The 22,678-nt window shown below is 45.0% G+C and overlaps 1 protein-coding gene and 1 long non-coding RNA gene across 2 annotated transcripts in view; one reads left to right on the top strand and one right to left on the bottom strand.

Moving 5' to 3' along the window:
• The window catches only part of KCNN2 (potassium calcium-activated channel subfamily N member 2), a 143,210-nt gene extending 121,326 nt beyond the window's left edge, over positions 1 to 21,884 (bottom strand). The window contains exons 1-2 of the mRNA XM_077911247.1: positions 20,578 to 21,884; positions 19,790 to 19,885 (exon numbers count right to left, since the gene is read on the bottom strand). Coding sequence (XP_077767373.1) covers positions 19,790 to 19,885; positions 20,578 to 21,876 — 1,395 coding nt within the window. The 5' untranslated portion in view covers positions 21,877 to 21,884. The remainder of the gene's footprint in view (positions 1 to 19,789; positions 19,886 to 20,577) is intronic.
• Positions 4,718 to 18,836, top strand: LOC144321569 (uncharacterized). Its single transcript, XR_013387171.1, has 3 exons — positions 4,718 to 4,868; positions 18,106 to 18,387; positions 18,596 to 18,836. It is a non-coding gene; the product is annotated as an uncharacterized LOC144321569 (long non-coding RNA).
• Positions 21,885 to 22,678: the final 794 nt, after the last annotated feature.

Below are 22,678 nucleotides of genomic sequence, written 5' to 3'. Positions count from 1 at the left end.
ATGCCAACATGTGAGTGAACATAAGACCAGGGACTTACTTTTGTCCTCAGAGATGGCAATAATCTCCTGTAGACACCTACACATCAGACAATGAGAACTCCAATTCAGGCTGGCAAATAAGCACCATAAACAACAATTTACCTTATTTACTAAACTTCTCAAATGGCTGTCTATCACACAAAGGATCAAGGAAGACAGCCAACTTGGAAATATTATGGATGCCAATGACAATCACCTACTAACTAAAAAGCTAAGAAAACCTATTTTTTCCCTGAGAGAGAACGAGCGCACATGTGCATGAACAGGGGAGGGGGAGTGTAGGGACAGAGGGAGAGAGAGAGAATCTCAAGCAGGCTCCACACCCAGTGCTGGCTTGACACAGGGCTTGATCTCACCACCCTGAGATCATAACCCCAACCAAAATCAAGAGTTAGACACACAACTGACTGGGTCACCCTGGCACCCGATGGGAAAACCCATTTTTAAACATTATATGTTCTCATTCATTTGGGGAATATAAATAATAGTGAAAGGGAATATAAGGGAAGGGAGAAGAAATGTGTGGGAAATATCAGAAAGGGAGACAGAACGTAAAGACTGCTAACTCTGGGAAACGAACTAGGGGTGGTAGAAGGGGAGGAGGGTGGGAGGTGGGAGTGAATGGGTGACAGGCACTGGGGGTTATTCTGTATGTTAGTAAATTGAACACCAATAAAAAATAAATTTAAAAAAAAAAAGAGCCATAGAAGGCAAAGACTTTACTGCAGATTCTTAATAAAGGAAACCATATTCCATGGCCTTCTATTCCATTCCACTGCACAATATTTTCAAAGCCTCATTCTAAACCATGATTAAAATATGGGAAAAGTTATATACACAAGAGAAGATCAATCTCATGGCTCACCTATTAATAGGTTGATAGTCTATATTATCTTGCAAGTACAATTCTCCAGATCTATGAACATTCTCATATTTTTCCAGGTTAAAGAAGAATCTGTGCAATCAACAGGTATTGATAAAGGAAATTTTCAGCTTTTCATGTTTGTGGACTCTTCTCCTGGGTTCCCAGGAAAAGCTATACTTAAATATTTACCAAGGTCAAAAATGACTCTGCAAAACATGAAAGCATGGGCTCTATTTCTGCCCCAACTACACACTGTGTATCTGCTTCATTAAAATAATAACCAAAAAGGAGCAATCTGAACACAAAAGATAAGAAAAAGGAAGAAACTTCCCTGGTTTCCATAATATTAAATTACATAGTCCTGCATATACTAGAAACTTAAGGTAACTTTCTGAAATGTCCTTTGTCTAATGACTTGTAACTTTTTATATAAAAAAAAATGAATGTATATAACCCCACAGAAATGTTCCCTTGCCTGAGCACTCTCTTCTTTATGAACATTGTGTATCCTGGGCAGCTGTCCTAATATGAGCTCGAATAAAAGTCACTTCCTTTCTGGGCGCCTGGGTGGCTCATTGGTTAAGCATCTGACTCTTGATTTTGGCTCAGGTTGTGATCTCAGGGTCGTGAGATTGAGTCCCCACATGGGTCTCCATGCTGGGTGGGAAGCCTACTTGGAATTTTCTCTCTCTCTCCCTTCCACCCCACCCCTGCACACTCCCTCTCTCTTAAAAAATAAAGAAAAAAGAAAAAGTCTCTTTCTCTCTTAGAAATTCTAAAAGGTGTGTTCATTTTGTGTTGACAGTCTCACCCACACCCTGGTTCAATTCCACAAGAGCAATGGATAGAAGCCTACAACAGTGCAGCCTGTGATGCAGCTTGGTGGCAAAAATATGCCCTTGAGAGGTCATGCATGGGCACACAGAAAACTCAAGGAGGCTTTGACACTCAATTATACAGAATGACAATAAATGCAAACACTGTTCAATAAAGGAAGAGAATCAAGTGACTGAAGTAATCAAAGGAGGCTTCCTAGAGAAGAGGATGTCTGAGATGAGCTGAAAAAGTCAGATGGTGTTTTATAAGGACCAGGAAGTCAAAGAGGACAATCGCAGTGGGAGACTCTGCAATCGATCATCTTTCAGGGAACAGTGATCCTCAAAGAGAAAGGCTCTGCCATCAAACACAAGTATTGGAAGCTAACCTATCGCCTATTAGAGCCTCCTGATTCCCAACCTCCTAAAATCCAGAGCCCTGCTGGAACTGCAGAGAATCACTTCCACATTCTTTCAGCCAAATGTACAAGATTTGTCTCTATAGATACAACTACTAAAAATAGAAACAAATACACAGCTACAACTTCAACTAATGACACGGTCACCAGACTGGGGTCCTTGGACCCAACTGTAGACACGAGGCTGGACCCAAAATTTAAAGGCACAGGCAAGGCATAATTGGGTCAACAGGTGCAGCTGAAGGGAAACACAGTCCCGACAAAGGTGTGGGGCTGACTCCCCAATGATGGTCAGGGAACGTTTCACAGGGGCTGATGAGGGAACTGAGTGATACCCAAGAACACAGTGTGAGGGCAATCCCAGGAAACCGGGTGCAGGTGCACAGGTGCAGTTGAACAGTACATGCTGTTTCCTACTTGGTAGATTTCATTTGCATCCTAAATCTCCACTTCTGGGCGTGTTTTTTAGCATTAAAATGAGGGGAAAAGTTGGTGAAAAGTCTTATCTGGCACCCATCCAGTCTTGGATCAGTTTGAACAGATCTGGCCTTGCTCTTTGGTCTGTGCTCTCCTCTACAAGAAACAGATTAAAACTCAGCAGCCAGTGTCCCCCATGGCTGTTGCCAAGGTCTCTGTCTCAATATCTAAGTACACTTTTACTCACTTTAATATGTAGTTTTTATTTTTAATTATTTTTAAAATATTTTATTTATTTATTCATGAGAGAGGCAGAGACACAGGCAGAGGGAGAAGCAGGCTTCCTGCAGGGAACCTGATGCAGGACTTGATCCCAGGGCCCCAGGGATCATGACTTGAGCCAAAGGCCGACGCTCAACCACTGAGCCACCGGGGTGCCCCTAATAAATGTAGTTTTTAATACAGAGTCAAGCTGAATTACAAATAGTGAAAGCTAAATTTTTTGAGTGGTACAGAAATTATGAATAGAAAAATACCACTGAGTAGAAAGAGCTTATGCTACAATAAAGCATGTTTATTAAACTATTGTTAGTATTCTATGGCCCTTACGATCTCTTCTAAGATACCTTATTTCCCATAGATGGTCAATTATCTGTCAGTAGACTCAGAAGCAGAAGTAGCTATGGCTGTTCCCATTTCAAAGACAAAGACACAGGGATGACTTAGGTGACTGTCACAGAGATCACAGTAAGTGTATGAACAGTTAAGAAGAAAACCACAGGCCCAGCACCAGGGTGGCTCTGTGGGTGAGCATCTGCATTTGGTCCAGTCATGATCCCAGGGTCCTGAGATCAAGTCCCGCATCAGGCTCCCTGGGGAGAGGGGGGGTCTTCTCCCTCTGCCTGTGTCTCTGTCTCTCATGAATAAATAAATAAGACCTTTTTTAAAAAGGAAAGAAAAGAAAAAGAAAACCAGAGGCCCGAAATGGCATCACTTATGTTAAAGCCCTGTGTTAGCAAACCCAGACCTAGTACCTAACCTAAATGCAATTTCAACATCCCCCTCCGCCACACAACCTTCAACTAGCTAAACCAGAATTTCTAGTTATAATCGCTCACAGACCCCTTCCACTCCCCTTAGGAGGGAGACCTTGCCTAAAGCAATGCATTCCTTGCTAATTCCCTCTCTACCTTGAAAAACCTACCATTCTGCACAGCCCCTGGGCGCTCCCCTCTACTTGCTGGATGGGATGCTGCCTGATTCATGAACCGTTTAATAATGCCATTTAGATCTTCAGATCTACCTGGCTGAATTTCGGTTTTTTTAACAGAACCCTACATGCAGATACTTCGGGTGTGCTCCCTGGACTGCTCAGCCTGGGAATGTACAGCAGGATCAGACACGGCACCTGCCCTCCGGGAGCTACCAGCTGAGGCAGGACTCAGAGCCGGATGCACGCTGCTGTATTAATGCCTCCGCTCCACGGCACTGAGGGCTACATATTAAACCAGATGCTTCACCATTCTCCTGCACCCTGACTGTCCCCAAAACCGTCCAGTCCTAACAAAGGTCATGATTAATGATGGCAAAGACAACAAAGTCAACAAGAAGACTACAGCTCGTGTGATTGCTATCTGTCTAGCACTGGGCAAAGCATGCAATCCCAGTATAATCCTTACGGCCATTTCACGAGCTATGCCCTTTTCTCCCCATTTGATGAGAAACTGAAGCTCAGAGTGGCTAACAGGTTGTCAGAAGTCACTGGGAAGAAGTGAGGAAAACCTGGGTTCAAATTGAGTTCTGTTTCATACCAGGGCTCATCGTCACAGTGTTCAGCCCCAGGGCAGCCAGAGAAAGGAGTGCAGGTCCATCAAACTCATGAGGGGGTGAAGCAGGGAAGGCTACCTGGCAGCATTCTTGGGGTGAATTTTCACCCACCACCAGGATTGGGACAAATAAAGGGGAAAGGTATTTCAGGCCCAGAGGCATGGAACAGAGTGCTATCTTTCAGGAACTGCAAGCAATTGGGTATTGCCAGAGCAGAAGAGATATATTCAGGGCCAAGACCATGGCTGAGTGGGGCTGACAGGCAGATGAAGGCCAGATCACAAGAGCTGAGTTATGACGCATGTACATTAAAGCTGTCACCCTGACAACAACAGAGGGCCATGGAATGTGATGTGACAGGCTCAGATGTACCTTTGGGGACGACATTCCTGCTGTGGGGACGATGGACCACCAGAAAGAAATGAGGTGCAGGGGAGAGAGATCAAGCATTAATGTGCATTAAAAATGATGAGGATAAGAAGCAAGGTAGAAATTCCTGAAAGGGGCTTTTCATATTTCTCTGAGATGATTCTGTGCTTTACTTACAGTGTTAATGTACTGTATATTAAAAACATATGAAATATTACACTACAATCCATAATTTCATGGATATTATTACTTAAGATGAAACTCAAAGAAGGGAATTAATTTTTAAAAAAATACTGAATCAGGGGGCCTGGATGGCTCAGTTGGTTAAGTGTCTGGCTGTTGATTTTAGCTCAGGTCATGATCTCAGGGTCATGAGATGCAGCCCCTCATCCAGCTCCTCCCTCAGTGGGGAGTCTGCTTGGGATTCTCCCTCTCCTCCTGCCCCTTCCCCCACATGCACACATGCTCTCTCTCTCAAAAAAAAAATCTTAAAAAAAAGGAAAAATACTAAAAATAATAGTCAAAATATTCAAATATAAATAATGTATAACATATACTATTACTCTAATATATTTTATATAAATATTTTATATAACATTGTGTAATATACAACATATAATTACTGTGTTAGGTTTTACTTAGTATGTTCTATGGTATATATTTTATGATTATATATAGCAATATATTGTCACAGGGTAATACAGAAGTACATATTGTAGAAGCATCAAAATATGTTATATATAATATTATATATTATATGTAATACATTGCACATTATAGTACCACAATATAATGTGAAATATAGCATATAATATAAACAACATAAATATAAAATAGTAAATAAATGTAAATAGAGTAGACATTGTAGGAGGACCAGGAAAAAGTTAAAGTTCAGGAAACACAGAACTGAGGTATTTGAGAAAGTCACCAGAAAGCAGGGGTAATGCAAAAGGCACTAAGAAGGAAATGTCTTTAGGATCCTGTGAGTCCACTGGGAGGAAGGGAGGGAGGAGGGGGTGGAAGAAGAGTCAGTTCCCTCCCTGGAACCCTAGGAGGTTGGCCAGGAGAGCCCTTTGCTAGGTAAGCAAATGTAGGGCAAGGAGGAGGCCTGTGAGAATGGTAAGGGGGAAAGGGCCAACAGGCAGCTAGGAGGGGTGACGATTATCTATAGGAAACGGAATTTTAATCATGAGGGAAGAGAAATAAGCAAATCAATCAATTATTCATTCCAGACTTAAAGAAAAATTCTGGAAATCCAGACCTAAAGAAAAAACCCAACACTCTTTACTGCTTCCCAGCTTCATGTGTGATTTTTTTTTTTTCTGGTAAAATTTGGAGGTAGAGAACAGTCAACTATACAACACTTGCTGCAAAGTATGAAACAAGTGAGCCTCCCTTCCCTGATTGAGGCCAGCCACAGCCATGGTGTCCTGAGCCTGACACCACCACCAGCCTAGCTTCCCAAGCCCAAGTTACGGGGCATCAAGGAACAGACAGGACCAGCCTCCCATTACTGGCAGGACCTTGAGCTCTGGGGTTCTCAGACTTCCCATGGAAGTAGTTTCTACTACAGCCATTCGACCCACCTGGGAGGACCTAAGTCTAACTCCAGTACGCCATTTCACCTCAATCCCAGAAATGCAAGATCCAGCAGGGAGCCTGAGGACTTGGGTCATGCAGAAACTTTCCTTTATAGAAACCATACTTGCCAGGGATGCCTGGGTGGCTCAGTGGTTGAGTGTCTGCCTTTGGTTCAGGGCATGATCCTGGGGTCTCAGAATTGAGTCCTGCATCAGGCTCCCTTCGAGGAACCTGCTTCTCCCTCTGCCTATGTCTCTGCCTCTCTTTGGTGTGTCTCTCATGAATAAATAAATAAAATCTTTAAAAAATACAAAAAAACAAAAAAAAACAAAGTCAATGAGAGGATTTTAAAATCCTGCCCTTCTTATCTCCTCAGTAAAGAGGGACACATTTGTAGCACTTCACTGTAATGCCCCACACTGTGGTTATGAAAAAAGAGGACTAGGATCATTGACTGCTTTGACCTCACTGGAAATGTACAGGTTATCCCTATACCACTAGAGGACAGAGGAAATTAGCAAAAATTCACCCTCAGCCTGGGAATGCAGCTAGAGCACACCTCACAGAGGTTCTCTGAGCTTCTCAGCTCCATCCCACCAGCCTCCCAAGCCTCTCCCTTTGCAATTGCTTGGTGAACTCCCATGTGGCAACCAGTCCTAATTCAGGTCCTGAAAATGAGCCTTCATCCCACCTGGCATCTCAGTGAGCATCTCCTGTGGCCACATGCGCTCCCGCACAATGATGCAGAGAAGCCCTTTTGCTACTGGACACACGTTTGCCGCTGACTGTGCTGTGTGGTCTCCACACAGGATGTTCTGACACAGGTTTGAGGGATGGAGTCCTACACGCACATCCGCTTTCCCTCTGTGGCCAATTACATAAGGCTACAATGAGATGGATTTGGATAAATGATTTTGAAATAATTTTAGCTGCCAGTGAAGCAATTGGCATACAGAGGATCAGACCAAGCAAAGATCGTGAACACAACAGCAAGTGGGCTTGATCTTCATCCCCCAATGCGAGGAACACTCAGGGGATGCATCTGAGGTGTAAAGCAGAAACACGGCCAAAGTCCAATAACTGCCAAGTAGGTACAGTTGTCACAAAGGATAAAAGAGATCATGTAAAATAGATTCGCTGAAGAACAAAAAGAAAATAGAGAAGATGGAACCTTTCTAAAATGATACAAGAAATATGTAAGAGCCAGTCAATCAGCTCCAAATCGAGACTATTTTTTAAAAATAGTTTTCATCCCTAAATGCAAGTGCTATGGTTTCCCTCCTCCTACCCCCAACCCCAACAAAACGAGCACATTAGGGATTTCTCTTTGTATCGTTACTGCTTAATTTGTGAAAGTCTGGCCAAATGCACTTTCATTAAGTATCCTTTTTGATATTGACAAATGAGAACAAATAGTGAAGCTCTGGACTGAAATATTAATGAGAAAGAAGTAGAAGTTCTGTTCAAAGTATTTTCCAACAGCAGCCTTGACTTTTGAAACATCAGCCACAGGTTGAAGCCTGAGCTAAAGCTTTCAACTAACAGCATATTTAACTAAATAAATATAACTCAAGCTATTCTCATTTCAACAGATAGCATTTCATGCTCCTTGATACAAGGATGTTTCTCTCAAGTAGGGGAAGAGTTACCAATACAAAAACCGACCTATGGCAAGTTTCTAAAAACCAAAACTTTTAGCCTTAAAATTGCATGGGTAAATCCACATAAACAAGTTCTCAGTAAAAGCTTTGCTTGGGCATATGTCTAGAAGTCTAAGGCCTTTGAAAAAGCATGAAGTGATGATTCTAACCCCCACAGCCATCACTTTTATATTGCTGCTTCAGTAACACTCAACCTAATTTCTATTTTTCAATATTTTAAGTAATCCCTGACCTTACGAATAAATTCAATAGTAAGACACAATATCCCTTAGCCACTTAGCAAAAAATGAAGCAGTGTAAGCATTTGGTCCTCATGTATTTTTGCACCCTCACCACAGGAGACTCTACTCTGAGGAAACAACTACCCAAGGTCCAAACCATGAGAAACACATGATAGTGTTTTAGTGCTTAATGCCTCCTCCCCAAAATTCAATGTTTGTGTCAAAACTAATATACAACTATTACATAGAACTCCCTAGGAAGACCAAAGCTTTCAGAAGGAAAGAAGGCTACCTCAGTGACCATACAAATGTCAATAGTCAGATGACTTGGAAACAACTCCATCTTGACACCTACTGGACAAAACCACTATGGACAAATACATTATTGGGCAAACATGCTCAGAATAATCCAGAAAGCAAAGGACAAATGATTGCTATAGAACACCAGCTGTTAAAACTTGTCAACAACAGTTTGGTTCAGTGTTCATCATGTCTGAATCCTAGTGTGCTTTATAGATTCAAAAAGCAAAGTCCAAAACTCACCCATCAATAACACATTGTTCAAAAAGAGCCTGGCATAATACAGACTCAACTAATCATTATCTGACATGGAACAGGAGAGATGTAAGCTGAGAAAAAGTCAATCCAATCACTGAACCCGAGGATACTTGTCATATTTATACACAAAAATTCTCCATTCCTTTAGAATGTTGCTCTCCAAGCACTGTGGCAGGGAGTGGTGACCTACTAAACCAAACTCTTGCCAAAGACAAACGCAGTGCAGAAAAAAGCAAGTGTTTTGATTTCCATATCCTGTAGCCCAACAGTGAATATGGAAAGAAATACGGTCAGTTACAGTCCTTTACACGCATGCCTTTGGCTGTTTACTACCTCGCATCCTTTCAGCAGGGGGTTAATACCAGAACTTTCCATTATCCAAATTATTCCCTTTGCTTACGTTTCAGAGCACCTCACTTAACTCTTTTAAGTCACCAGGGTCCTAATTAGTGATGAGGAGATGCCATCAGCTAGGGCCTGGGTGCCTGAAGGAGTTAATGAAGCTCACAAACAGCTTTACTTTTCAGCATGAAGCCAAATAGATGGTAGGTTCATGGGGGAAATGGCTATTTTGGTAAAAACCGTTAGCCATAACATTATAGAGCAGTTTGACACCGGTTAACAGACCTGAAACCTAACAGCCAAAATGAACACTTACCTTCTCAGGGAGCCAATGTGCCCAGAGGGAGCATGTGAAGGAACTCAGTTAAAAATAATATTGGCTGCCCTCAGTAGATATCAAAGCTTGTATTTAAAAAAAAAAAAAAAGAACACACATTCTAGATAGTTAAACTACTGAACACTGCTCAAATGCCCAACTTTTTTTTTCCTGTTCCCATTCCTAAGACTTGTAAAAATCAGCCAATCAACCAATCATCACTATTTTCTAAAGTCCAGAGAGGCTAAGCACCAATTGCTTCCCTTCACCCCAACAAACTCCAAAATAGCTAACAATAACCATCAGCCGACGTCGAAATTGTGCTTACCACATGCCAGCCAGGGTTCCAAGTGCTTGGTATTTATTCTTATTAACTCACATAATCCTCATAAGAACCCAATGAGATGATGGGATGAGCACTGGGTGTTATTCTGTATATTGGTAAATTGAACACCAATAAAAATAAATTTATTTAAAAAGAAAAAGAACCCGATGAGAGACATACTCTCTATTCCCTATTTTATAAACAAGGATACCAAGGTACAGAGAGATTAAGTAACTTGTCCAAGGTCACACAGCTAATTAGTGGCAGAGCTGGGTATGAGCCCAGACAGAATGGCTCCAGAGGCAGTGCACAAAGCCACGAGGCTCTGCTGCAGAAAAACAGCAAACAACTCCAAGGAGGGTCTGATTGCTCTGCTCAATGAGAAAGTTTACAGAGAAAAATTTCAGAAATTATGATTTGTACAGTTTCCTATAATTAAAAAGACTGGGAACAAAGTTACCTTCCAATACCAGCTCTCACACTGTTCCTACATAACTTTAATTGTTAAACAGGGATACGCTTTTACAAACCTGATTAGCTAGTGATTTAGAACCCAAGATCATGGGGAAGTAGGAAAACAAGGCCAACTATAGACAAGTAAATTCCCAGACTCTCGAGGTAGTACAGTAAGCCAAATACTAACCAGTATATTTTATCTAGACCTCCAGATAATGCTATAATGGGTTTCTTAATGAAATGGTTTGTAAGCACTTTAAAAATGAAAGCACCAAGGGCAGCTGGGTTGCTCAGTGGTCGAGCATCTGCCTTTGGCTCAGGTCATGATCCCAGGGTTCTAGAATCAAGTCCCTCATAGGGCTCCCTGCAGGGAGTCTGCTTCTCCCTCTGCCTATATCTCTGCCTCTCTCTGTGTGTCTCTCATGAATAAGTAAATAAAATCTTTTTTTAAAATGAAAGGATTGATACAAACTTTTGGGGGACAACTTAGAAACTGTGAATTGTCTTAAATAATATCCTCAGTAAATTCTCTCCTGGCAATCTTTCCCCTAAGAAATCATCCGAGATGCTCACAAAAGTTCATCTGCAACAGTCCTCATTATAGAAATGATTTTAGGGGCACCTGGCTGGCTCAGACAGGGGACAGACGGTGTTGTGACTCTTGATCTCCGGGTTTTAAGTGTGAGCCCCCACATTGGCTGCAGAGACTACTTAAAAATAAAATTTTTAAAAAAATTATTTTAAACAGGGTTTTTTCTACTTTTTTAAGCTTCCAAAGTAAGGGAAAGATTAAATTGATTATAGCCATATGATGGGGGAAAAATTGGATCTAGTATTTAATGGCAGGGGGAAATCCAAAGAAAACCACATGAAAAGAATTCCAAATTTCTTTCTACAGATCTACAGCAAATACCATGTCCATCTACTTTGCGTAAATACATTAGAACACAAATAATAATCATCTCTGGGTGGTGAGACCACACTAACATTCCTTCTCACGTTTTCTTTATTTTACCAATTTTCTAATACAATATAGTTATTAATTTTATACTCTGAACAGGAAAATGAAATTTTTAAGAGGAAAGGCATTTGGTCACAAAGACTACATCACAATGCTTAAAATAATAAACCCTTCAGTCTTGTTTCCTTCTTGGATACTGTTAACAGACGGGGAGATCGCAAGGTTACAGCTCTCACAGTATAGGGGGATTCAGCTAGGGATCCGACAGTCTCCATGACATTCTGGTAGAGAAACGTGGGCTGGCTGATAGTTAGGGTTCACAGAGTTGTCATTACTTGAAAGGCTGTACCAAATATCATGAATGAGCAGATGTCTCACAGCAAAGAAGTTCCTACTTCTGAGCTCTGACCATGGCTCATGAACTCATGCCTTGAATTCCCAAGGCACATTTTTCAAACTCACAACTAGCCAGAAGCCGGGAAGAAGAGTTAAACGTGTCAGTGGCAGGTGTGCAAACCAGGTGGGGCCACTAATATTGACCACATTTCTGGAACACAATTTAGCACGAATTTGCATCTTGCAATGGAGCAACTCTTTAACTAGTCCATCCCACAGCATTTTCTGAACTGAAACATGTGTTTGTCAAGTAAACATTGGAATTAGGATTCAAATAATTCTGAGGCTGAAACACTAGTCTGAAACCAAGTTGCTACAGAACAGGGTACTCTTGGTTCAATAGCAATTTTAGGAATCTTACTTGGTGATGGTTCCTATGGCGCAATGACCGTTTCAGACCAGTACTGGTCAGTATCGTGTAGCATCTTTGAAGGAGGAAGGTAACGGTTCCATCTGAAAGTACCTGGGGACGTTTCTAACTTTCCCTTTGGAAAAGGGAATTCAGCAGAACAGAGTTAAATACAGAAGAATATGATCAGGGACATTGTAAGTCTGATCAGGAACATTCAAAGAAACTAGGCCTATTTAATTAGGAGGGCATTTAAGGGGAACTAACCAATGTTTAAATGTTTGCTCTGTGATTCTGTGGAGCGGGGTGGGGGGGATCAATTTATTCTACTATACTGGAAGCTGCAATCTGTCTTCTTTCTCTACCACTCCACTGAAACTGCGTCAAGGTCAGCAATGACCTTCAATTTGTCAAATCCAAAAAGACACTTCCCATCCCCATTTTAACTGACTTCACAGCATGTGATACATAGCACTGCACCTTCCTTCACGATCCTGCAATCTCCACATCAGGGACAATTCATCCCATCTCTTTCTGCTCTTCTTCCTTACACAACCTCTAGATGTCTAAGGTTGATCAATGCTTGACCTTCTTCTCATCTTTATTCTCACTCAGTGACTTTATCCATTCTTTTCTTGTGAACCCTAGCTTTCCCTGTAAAATCAGAAGCCTTTTAAATGTGTTCAGCCAAAACAAACTCCCACCTCCCCATCCTTACCCTTCACTGTGGGTTTTCCTCTTCTCAGCACCATGCATTCAGCTGCCCCAACCAGAACCCTTGGATCTGTCTTTGCGATATCCCTTGTCTCCACCTGTCACATCCCATCCAGTGCTAGGAAGTACACTCTACCTCCAACACAGGTCTCAGGTCCGACCATGAACATCAGCTTCCACTGTGGCATGGCTGGCCAAGAACCTCCTAAGCATCTCCAGACCAGTCTCCACACAACATCAGCAAAAAGTCTGCTTAAACAGTATGTTAAATCATGACTCTCCCATGCTTTAAACTCTTTAATGACTTCCCCCACTGTGCACTTGACAAAGAAGGAAAAAAAAAGGCCTGAAATCCTTATCACGGCCCCACAACTCTGCAGTATGAGAATCCTGCATCCTCTCTTACTCCACCCAGTACTGTCCTCCTGTTCTCCCCCAACTTGGGCCACACTGGTTTGCTCTCATTTGTTTAAGTGCAGGAAACTCCCTTTGGTCCCGAGGCCTTAGCACAAACTGTTCCCACAGACTCTGCCAATTGCTGACAACTTCTTTTCTTGTAGGTCTCAGTTTCAAAGTCAAATCCCTAGAGAATGCTCCCCCCGATTACCCTCGGATGTGTACCACCACCCATTCCTCCAAGTACTTTCTATCTCAGCCCTTACAGCCCCCCTGACAACACTGATCACAACTAGCAAGGATTGTGTTTCTTAACGTGTGCCTCTCTAACTCAACCTTGTGCCCTTGGAATGTCACTTCCAAGAAGGAAAGGGACCTTCCCGTCTTCTCTTCTATCAGATCTGCAAAGCTCAAAAACATTTAAAATGTTGAGCATGCAAGGAATAAAACCAGAGCTGACCTCAACGTAAAGAAAATCTTCCTAAAATTAAGAGTTGTCTGGCAGTGGAACAGCCAGCCTTGTACAGGCCAACTGCCAATCATGGGAAGAGGGTACAAGCAGAAAAGTGGGTGACCACTTTCATCGAAGATGACATCAAGGGCTTTCCCATGCTGGGTGGGATACTGGGCCAGGTAATTCCCTCCACCTACTTGCTAGTTTTATAAATAGAATTCTTAAGGAGTTTCGGGGTTAAAAATATACTCCCAAAGCAGCAGGCATCCTATTATTTTTTTTTCTTGAGCAGCAATTCATTCAAAAGTAGCCTCACAAAGCCACTTCATATCCTGACCATAAGTAACTTTCTGAAATTGAATCAGCACAGGCTCCCTCTGCATGCCCTGCTAGATGTGGTTTGGGACAACGGCAGCCCACAGCCCTCTTCTCCCCCAGCTGTACAAAACGTGGCCCAGAAATAAGCTGGCAGATCACAGAAACCCACTTGTGGTACACCTAAAGTTGCACTCTTCATTCATTTGTGATGCTGCTCTGTAAACATACCACGATCACTTTATTTAGTGTCATACCCATTAATAATGCAGAGATCTTCACACGGGCAGGCAGAGAAAATTAGTCCTGAGTGATTTCGTTACTACAGAGTATACACAAGTCAAAGGGACCAAGAGTCCCATTACAAGTGATATAGGAAGCTACTGGCAACATCGGTATCAGCCCAGGAACTAACCACCACACAATAAAGCAATTCAGGCAAGTTCCCTGCCTCCCTATCTTTTGGAGTCTTACAAGTTAACTGGTAATTCTCATCTACCTCACTGACAAGAGCAGAGACCTTTTGAAGAACCAATTAAAGATTCCCTCCCTCTACTCTCCCAGCTTCCTTCATCTCTGAATTTAAGTAAGAAAAAATTAAAATGTGGCAAATATTTGTCTCTGGTGGCATCTTTACAGTGACTGTTAAATTTGTCAACAGATCATTATAAGGTACCACCAGACACCACACAGTGCTACAAGTAAACCTATGAGGCCATGAGCTTTGTCCTTACATTTTTTTTCTTCAAAATAGTTTTTTATAGAAAAATAAACCTTTTTAGACTTCAAAAAGCTAAAGATATTTAAAATCCCTTTTTTTAGTATCAGAGGTTAACAATGCTGTGGGGGGATAATGTGTGAGGATGTGGTGAATGTAAACCCTTTTTGAAGGGCTGGTGGGCAATACCTTTCCATTTCAAACACAAATGTCCTTTGATTCGGCGATCTGACAGCTGGATATTTACCATATACACATACTCTAATTAGTAGTTTAAAATAAGTACACAAGAATGTTCATTTGTAGTCCTGCTTATAATAGCAAAAACCTAGAAAACTCAAAATGCCTATCAGTGAACGCAGTACATCCATAAAATAAGATCACGTGCAGGTGCTAAAGAGAACGAGACAGGTGTTTATGTGCTGAGGAGGAAAAAACTCCAAGATCTATCAGGAAATAAAAGCAAGGTTTGTCTGTATCTAAACACATCTAAATATTCAATTCTGAAAACTCTGGAAGAGTATACGAGAAACTTCAAAGTGGCTGCCCCTCAGAAATAGGTCTGAAGGTAGAGACGATGTGCCTATCACATTTCTTTGAAACTCTTCTGTACTGTTTATTCTTACTATATGTATTATTATTGTATGAATAATAATAGCTATATGCCATATTATCTGCGTGGTCTGGAAGCATCCACTTGCTCTGTGTAGAAGTGGGAAAGTGAGCATCCTTTCCTTTCCAGGAACCACAAGGCAAATCAGAGTTTACAAAGTGGGTGCCTAGCCACTCCTCTCCAACCAGAGCCTTTCAGACATTGCTAAGGCCCTTGCTTTCACTCACTCCTTCCTCTGTGCAGCCTAGATGCATGAGCAAAGAGAAAGTTTAATTTCTATTTTTCCAGCTTTAGATCTATGTCACCCATCACTAAAAAGCTAACTTGGAAGAGGAGTTTAGCGCATTGCAAGAGATACCAAAGAACAACAAGTGTTTTCCTTTAATGCTACTTATTATATAATTATGCTTTTTCCAACACAAAATCAAACAAAAACATTCACTTCAAAGTATGTACCAGCGATTCTTCCAAATCCCATGAAAACCTGGAGGATCGAGGTCCAAGGGACTTTCTTGATTTAGAATCTTATGTTTGTCTATCTCAACATACTACCCAACTCTTTCAACTAAAATTGCTTCCATATGAGAAATTCTAGTATACTGAAGTTGAAAAGATGGAAGTGAAATCTATGTTCAAATTTTCTGTTGAAGATTTTAAATGGTAGTTGAATTTGATTGTGTACTTGTTCCTTCCATCCCAGACATATTCCTGATCCCACAGAGGAGAGGAGGCAAAAAGGAAAGTCATAAGATGTCATCCCTCTGTTGTTATTATTTGACCTGAGACATAAGAAGGCAAAGCCACTTATTTAGTATCAAGTGACCTTTCCAAATCACATTAAAACACACACACACACACACACACACACACACACACAAAATCCCCAGAGTGCCTTTTCTTTGTTGGAAGGCTGTGATACACAGGCATTTTACTTATTTCTTTTTACACCATTCATTCTTGGATGGCTTTTTTGTTTATTTTTGTTGTTGTTGCTTTGGCTTTACTGATGGATGTAGAAAGTAAAGCCAAATGTCTACTGGAAAAAGGTCTAAGATCTACTTAGCTGAAAACCTGCTCCCACTAAATCTAATTTTGTATAAGCATTCTGGCACATAGATTCACAATAGTGATTTCATCTTGGGTGGGGGCGGGGCATTCAAACAATTAGTGACATGGACAAACTAAGGCCTGATGCACAGAGCTGTCTGTGGTGCTGAAAAATGATACCAAAACAGCAATGTACTGAGCTCTGTTCTTCCAAAGCCTCCTCATTGCACTATTTTAATTCAAGCACTTCCGACCATGACTCACCTGAACCATCTTATTTTGCCAAAGTGTGTATAAACATTTTATAAAAGGTCACACTGACTTGCTTTCCAAGGTTCTTCATGGAAATGTCAGGGCCTCCCCAAGCTTCGTTAAGCAATTCCGGTGGACAGAGAGCCAGAACATATCTATGACACTTTGTCTGACTGCAGTGAGAAACCATACCATATACCAGAAGCCCAAACTAGCTAGCTCTCCCTATCCAATCGTCATGCTAGTATGCTAAATGGAAAAAGAAAAACTGTCATTTTAGACTACATGCTCCATTCAAAGACATGCTCTGATTGGCAATATAACCCCTACACTTATTTCTTTCCCTCAAAGGTACTCCGTATGTTTGGAATTGTTAATAGTAAACTGACAAGTGCCTACTTGCTTAAAACTTATGAAACAAATACACCTAGAACAGTGACATCAAGAAGTAAGAAAGGGGCACAATGCATAATTTTCCAAACATAGATAACGTAAGCCTGTGTGCTTAGTTTCACTAAGCTTCAGGGTCAACTATTTTGGCAGCATGGCTGACTCTATTATCTGGATAAATTAGTACATTTTTCTCTGTTTCTTGACTTCTAGCTCAGGGTCCTCATGTTTATTTGGTCCTCTTCCGTTTTCAATTTTTTTAAGAAGCATCTCAGATAAGCATCTGGAGCTTCAGCATAAGGAAGAAATCCCCCCCTCAGATAAAACACTGAGTGGAAAAGCTATAACCAAAACAACTGAATGATACTATCCAAGCATCTATTTTGAAATTCTCTTAAGTGTGTTTTTCTTTTTTAAGACTTTATTTATTTATTTATTAATGAAAGACACCGAGAAAGAACGCCAGAGATTTAGGCAGAGGAAGAAGCAGGCTCCATGCAGGGAGCCCAATGTGGGACTGGATTCCGGGACTCCAGGATCACACCCAGAGCCAAAGGCTCAACCACTGAGCCACCCCAGTAACCCATATGTGGCTGTTTTAACAGATACTATATCATGCAAAATAAAACCAATTTTTAAAAAATCCAACATTCTGGGATATTTATGTTGAGTAGAGAAGAATAAAGAAGTTCACTGTGCTTGTAAGTTTTAGAGGAACAACCCAAGTCCTCATTTTTGCCACCAATGCTATTCATCTTCTAATCAATATTCCCATGCATTTGTGCAACAGACATAGTCCTCAAAATGAGCCAGTGAGTGGAATTCCAAGTGTGAAAAACCCATAAAAATATGATTTCTTGTATTTTTATTAGTTTCTAGAAGTTTCAAGAGTTCTAATAAGGTATCAAAAAGTTTTAATAACATATAATTAACATTTGGGCTATTCTTCACAAATTCCTATAAGTTACTTTTTAAAAATCTCCCAATAATTCTTTAAATATCAGGGTTTTCAGGAAGACACTTTGCCCTCGATGGGACTATCACCCAATGTCTCCCCAACAAATGCCTGTTTATCTGTGTGCTTTTCAGAAGGAATGGACAGTTGTACAAAGCTAATGCTCAATAGAAACATCAGCAAGTTCTCTTTCACAGTGAACAAAGTAAAACCAGTCCAGGCACCAAGAAAAAAAAAAAAAAAAGTTGTTTTAAGTTAGTTGATTTTTAAAAATACCTGCGAAGATTTTACAACCACCTTTTAAACTTAACCTATTCATATGACGAACTTTTAGATTTAGAGAAAGACACCATGAACCAAAAACTGTCCATGCTTCAGGGCCGCTGGCAAGTACCAGACCACACCACCACAGGAATCAAGCTGGACTAGAAGGTAGAGGACAGAGCCAGGTCACATTCTGCCCTGCCCAGCTGTGTGATCCAGCCAGCCATGCACCTCTTCTCACTTTGGGCTCCCCATCTTTAAACTGAGTCAAAGTACCATTAATTCTATTTTGTTCCTCCCGGCTCTGAGTGTCTACTCTTGAAGTCAAAAAGAGAAGATGGACTCATTATGTGTAAGTCACATTTTAGTATCACTTAAAAACGTTTGAAAGAATCTCAGAAGACCACTATCACAAGCATCGAATCAAAATGGGCCTCTGTGTCAATTACTGAAATGTTAGAGTTCTGGTACGGGTCTGTCTTCTTTTGCCCAGTGCAGCTTTATTACTTACCTCTAAATATGCTCACTCTAATTCTCATTTTCTAACTTTCTCCTTTCAGAAGGACACTGTTCCAAGTCTTTGCAAATGTGAAAATGAGAAGAGGTCATTCTCCCCGCTCATTCACGGTCATGGGCATCTTTGTTTGCACAATAGTTAAAATTGGTTTCTTTGTGCTTGCTAATGACTAACCTCAAACTGAATTAACATAATTAGTATTAAATTTAAATGGCAAGTTCTATATGATGTTTTAAATTGAAAGGCAATCCCTAAAGAAAAGCACCCGAAATTTAAGGGTTTAAGAGTTCCGACAAATATCTAACAACTGCCCCCCCCAAAAAAAATAAATCAGAAAATATGTATTAGTGCAAATTCTAAACTAGAAAATCCCAATCTTATCTTACTTCATTTTTGGAAACTCGAGTCATTTTAATTCACAAACCTTAATATTCCTTTGACTGAAGCCTACAGCAAAGAAAACAACTCAAAAGATAACCTATGAATTTTATACGAGTATTCTGAAATTGTTAGTAATAGCCAAATCCAACAATAGAGTTCCTGGCTGCATTTAAACAAAAACATTTCCTAACAGGACTGCTCACAAGGGCAGTGGCCTTTGCTCTTAAATGACATTTTTTTTAAAAGGCCGTGTAATGACTGCAGCTAAAAATCTACCAAAGTACCACATATACAGAATTTGTATTCTGACCTTTGTATTAGAACAGATTTTTTTTTTTTTTCTTTAAGGCTTGGGGACACAGAAAGAGTTTGAGCTTTTCTCGGGTCTTATTTACATATACTAGCTAGGAATGTCATGAGCCTATTTTCTTCTCTAAGCTCCATTATAGAAGATGATATAGATAGATGGACACTATCTTCCATAATGACGCACCCACTGGGGATAGGTGTATCAAATGAGACTTCGTGTTTACCCTACAGACGAAGGCTAGGACAAAACTGGCCTTAGGGAAAACAAATGCTGGGTCTGATTTAGGGAAGGATATCTGTGTGAAGAAGAGAGGGGAAAATCTTCAAGGGTTTAACAAATACAACCCAGGGGCAAATGCATATTTACATGCTGCACTGTTTTGTTTTGAACTTCTTGAAAGAACAGGTCAGGTGCTAAGGCAAGACTAGAGCATGTGCCTTCTGTAACCTCAAGCAAGGACAGGAGGGTATGGAAAAAGCTGCCTCGCGCTTCTCCAGGCTGGCGGCAGCGCTCTGGGCCATTCACAAAGAGCAGAATCTAAGTTACCTGTATTTCCCTGGCGTGGTACACGATGATCAGCCCGAGCAGGATGATTGTGGAGAGACTGATAAGGCATTTCAGAGCTAAGGAATACAGTGACGCCTGCAACACAGTCAGACAGAAGCACTTTTAAGAAACCAGTACTTTTAACCACCTTCCAGGACCACCCCCACCCCCACCCCCACCCACCCCCGCCGCCCCCAACGCCGGAGTGGGTGGGGGTCGGTCAGTCCCCGGCCAGTGAGGTTGAACTCCCAGGAGGAGGAGGAGGAGGAGTGGGGAGGGGAGCACCTGCCTTGGCCCTGTGATCTCTCAGATCACTTGGCCTCAAAGGGAAGTGAGAGGAGACAGGGCAGGCGGAGGCCGGGCAGCGGGTCGGGGCCATCACAGGCTCCAGCACGGATCCCGGGCTCTTGAAGCCCAGCGGGAGTTAATCCTGAGTTTAAGCGCTCTGGGTTGAAAGGGTCTCCTAAATCCCGAGCACCCGGAAAGGAAAACAGCAAGCCCCCCCCCCCCCCCCCACTCCTGGAGCCAAGTATCTAATGTCCCCAAACGCGCTGGACACTCCCTGCCTTCAGAACTTTGGCTGCGCGCGGAAAGGCTTTCTCTCTCGAGTTGCCCCGCGCCTTGGGGGTGCGCGCCCGAGCGGTGCTCGCTGTCCCGGCGGGCGGGCGACTCCGACCGTCCCGGGAGGCTCGGGGCTGGCGGACAGGGAGTTCCCACCGGGCCCGTCCCAATCAGCCGGCGTCCGGCGCCCGGGGCCCGGACCGCGGGGCGGGGGTTCGAGCGCCTACCTTGTCGTAGGCGCCCCACGACAGCTCGGTCTCGATGACCATGACCACGATGCCGAACATGCCGAAGATGAGCGCGTAGTCGCTGAGCCGCTTGCGCTTCTCGAACAGGGCGCGCCGGTGGCCCAGCTTGTAGCCGATGTTCTGGTTCTTCTTTTTGCTGGACTTGGTGCCGCCGCTGCTGCCATGCCCGCTGCCGCCGCCGCCGCCGCCGCCGCCTCCAGCGCTGCCGCTGCCGCCGGCTCCGTAGATCGCCAGGTTATTGGAGTTGTTGTGCTCCGGCTTGGACACCACGATCTCCGGGGCTGAGGACGAAGCGGCGGCGGCGGCGGCGGCGGCGGCGGCGGCGGCCGCAGACGGGGAGGACGCGCCGCCGCCTCCTCCGCCCGACGCGGGGGGCTGCAGGGGCTGCGCCTCCGAGTCCATCTCGTGCAGGTTCCGGCGGGACGCGCTCAAGTTGCTGAGCGGCCGCATGACGCCCCCGTTGTACCTGCAGCTGCTCATGGCTATTTCGGTGAAGGGGTTGCTCTCGCGGCGCGCCTGGGGCTGGTGGTGCGGGTGGTGCGCCGGGTGCGGGTGGTGGTGGTGGTGCGAGAGCGGGGGCCCGGAGCCCAGGCTGCCGAGGCTGCCCGTGGGGCTGGCGGCGGGCTGCAGGCTGTGGCACTGGTGGTACTGGGAGGCGGACGCCGGCTGCTGCGCGTACTGCTGCCGGAGCGCACTGGCATGGCTGGACGGCGTCAGCTCGCTCACATTGAGCTGGCTGCCCCGGCGCGACGAGCAGCAGCAGCAGCACGACGAGCCCGACAGCGGAGAGGAGGTGCGGGTCCGGAAGGCGCCGCCGGGCGAGGAGGTGCGGAGCAGCAGGGACAGGTTATCCCCCGCCCCCGCCCCCGCCGCCGGGGCGCCGGAGGAGGCGCAGCTGTTGCACCGGAGGCATGGGCTGCTGCCGCCGCTGCCGGGCTGCTGGTGCGCGAGGTGCGGGTGGTGCTGAGGGTGCGGGAGGGGCGCGAAGGGCGGGCACGGCTTGTCCTGGCTCTGCTGCTGCTGCTGCTGCTGGCAATGCAGGTGCGAAGAGCGCGGCGGCGGCGGCTGCTCTGAGAAGAAGCCGCGCTGGAACTGCAATGGGGTTTCCATGTCAGGGCTGTTAAAGCTGCAGGGAGACCAGGCGGTGGTGCACCCTGCGCAATGCGTTATGGTCGGGAGCGGGGACTCCTGCTGCTGGTGCGAGGAAGGGCCCATGCCGGCTCCGGTAGAATCCAGGCGGCGAGTCCGATTGGCTGGGCGCACCAAAACAATGGGCATGACATCACCTGCGGGGACCGAGACGGAGTGGCGGCGCGCGCGGCTTCGGGGAGCGCGTGTGTGACAGGGAGACGCGGAGGAGGGAGTCTGCGGGATGCGAGCCCTGGGGTGCGCGGGCGGGCCGGGGCCGGGGCCGGGGGCGGGGGCGGGGCGGGGGCCCGCCTGCCGGTCGGGAGCGCCGGGGAGCACCTCGGGCCGCGCGGCAGGGGCGCCGGCGCCCCCCGCTCCCGCCTGCCTCCCTCCGTCCCTCCCTCCGTCCCTCCGTCCCTCCCTCGCCGCGCCCCCCTAGCGAGGGCCGGACGCGCGGGCGCATCACCTGCGCCGGGCACTGCAGCGCGTCGGGCCACCCCGCCGCGGACCCCTGCCCGGACCCCTGCCCGGACCCCTGCCCCTGGTCCGCCCGCGCGCACGCCTCGCCGGGCTGCTCGCCTCACGCCCACCCCTCCCTGGTCCCCCGCCGGGAGTGCGCCGCCGGCCGCCGGCCAAGGAACTGCGGGGGCACCGGCTCGGGAGGGAAAAAGTTGCGCGCCTGGCTGCGCCCGTGCGGCAGGGCTTGGGGACGGCCTCGGGGCCCGAGCCCCGGGCCGGCGGCTGCGAGTCCCGAGCGGGCCCCGCGCCCCGAGCGCCCCCGGTCGCTGGCTCCGGCGCCCGGGAGTCGGGATCCGCGGCGCCGCGCTCCGGCCCGAGTGCGCCGCGGCGCGGGGAGGGTTAACCGCCCGGGCGCCCGGGCCGGGGGAGGGTGGGGGCGGGGCCGGAGGAGGGGATCCCCGCCGTCCGCGGGAGGAGCCGGCGCGGGCTTCCC

The sequence above is a fragment of the Canis aureus genome, chromosome 10 (genome assembly GCF_053574225.1).
Source record: "Canis aureus isolate CA01 chromosome 10, VMU_Caureus_v.1.0, whole genome shotgun sequence".
In the NCBI taxonomy this organism is placed as follows: domain Eukaryota; kingdom Metazoa; phylum Chordata; class Mammalia; order Carnivora; family Canidae; genus Canis; species Canis aureus.
This window is presented reverse-complemented; position numbering and strand designations above follow the sequence as displayed.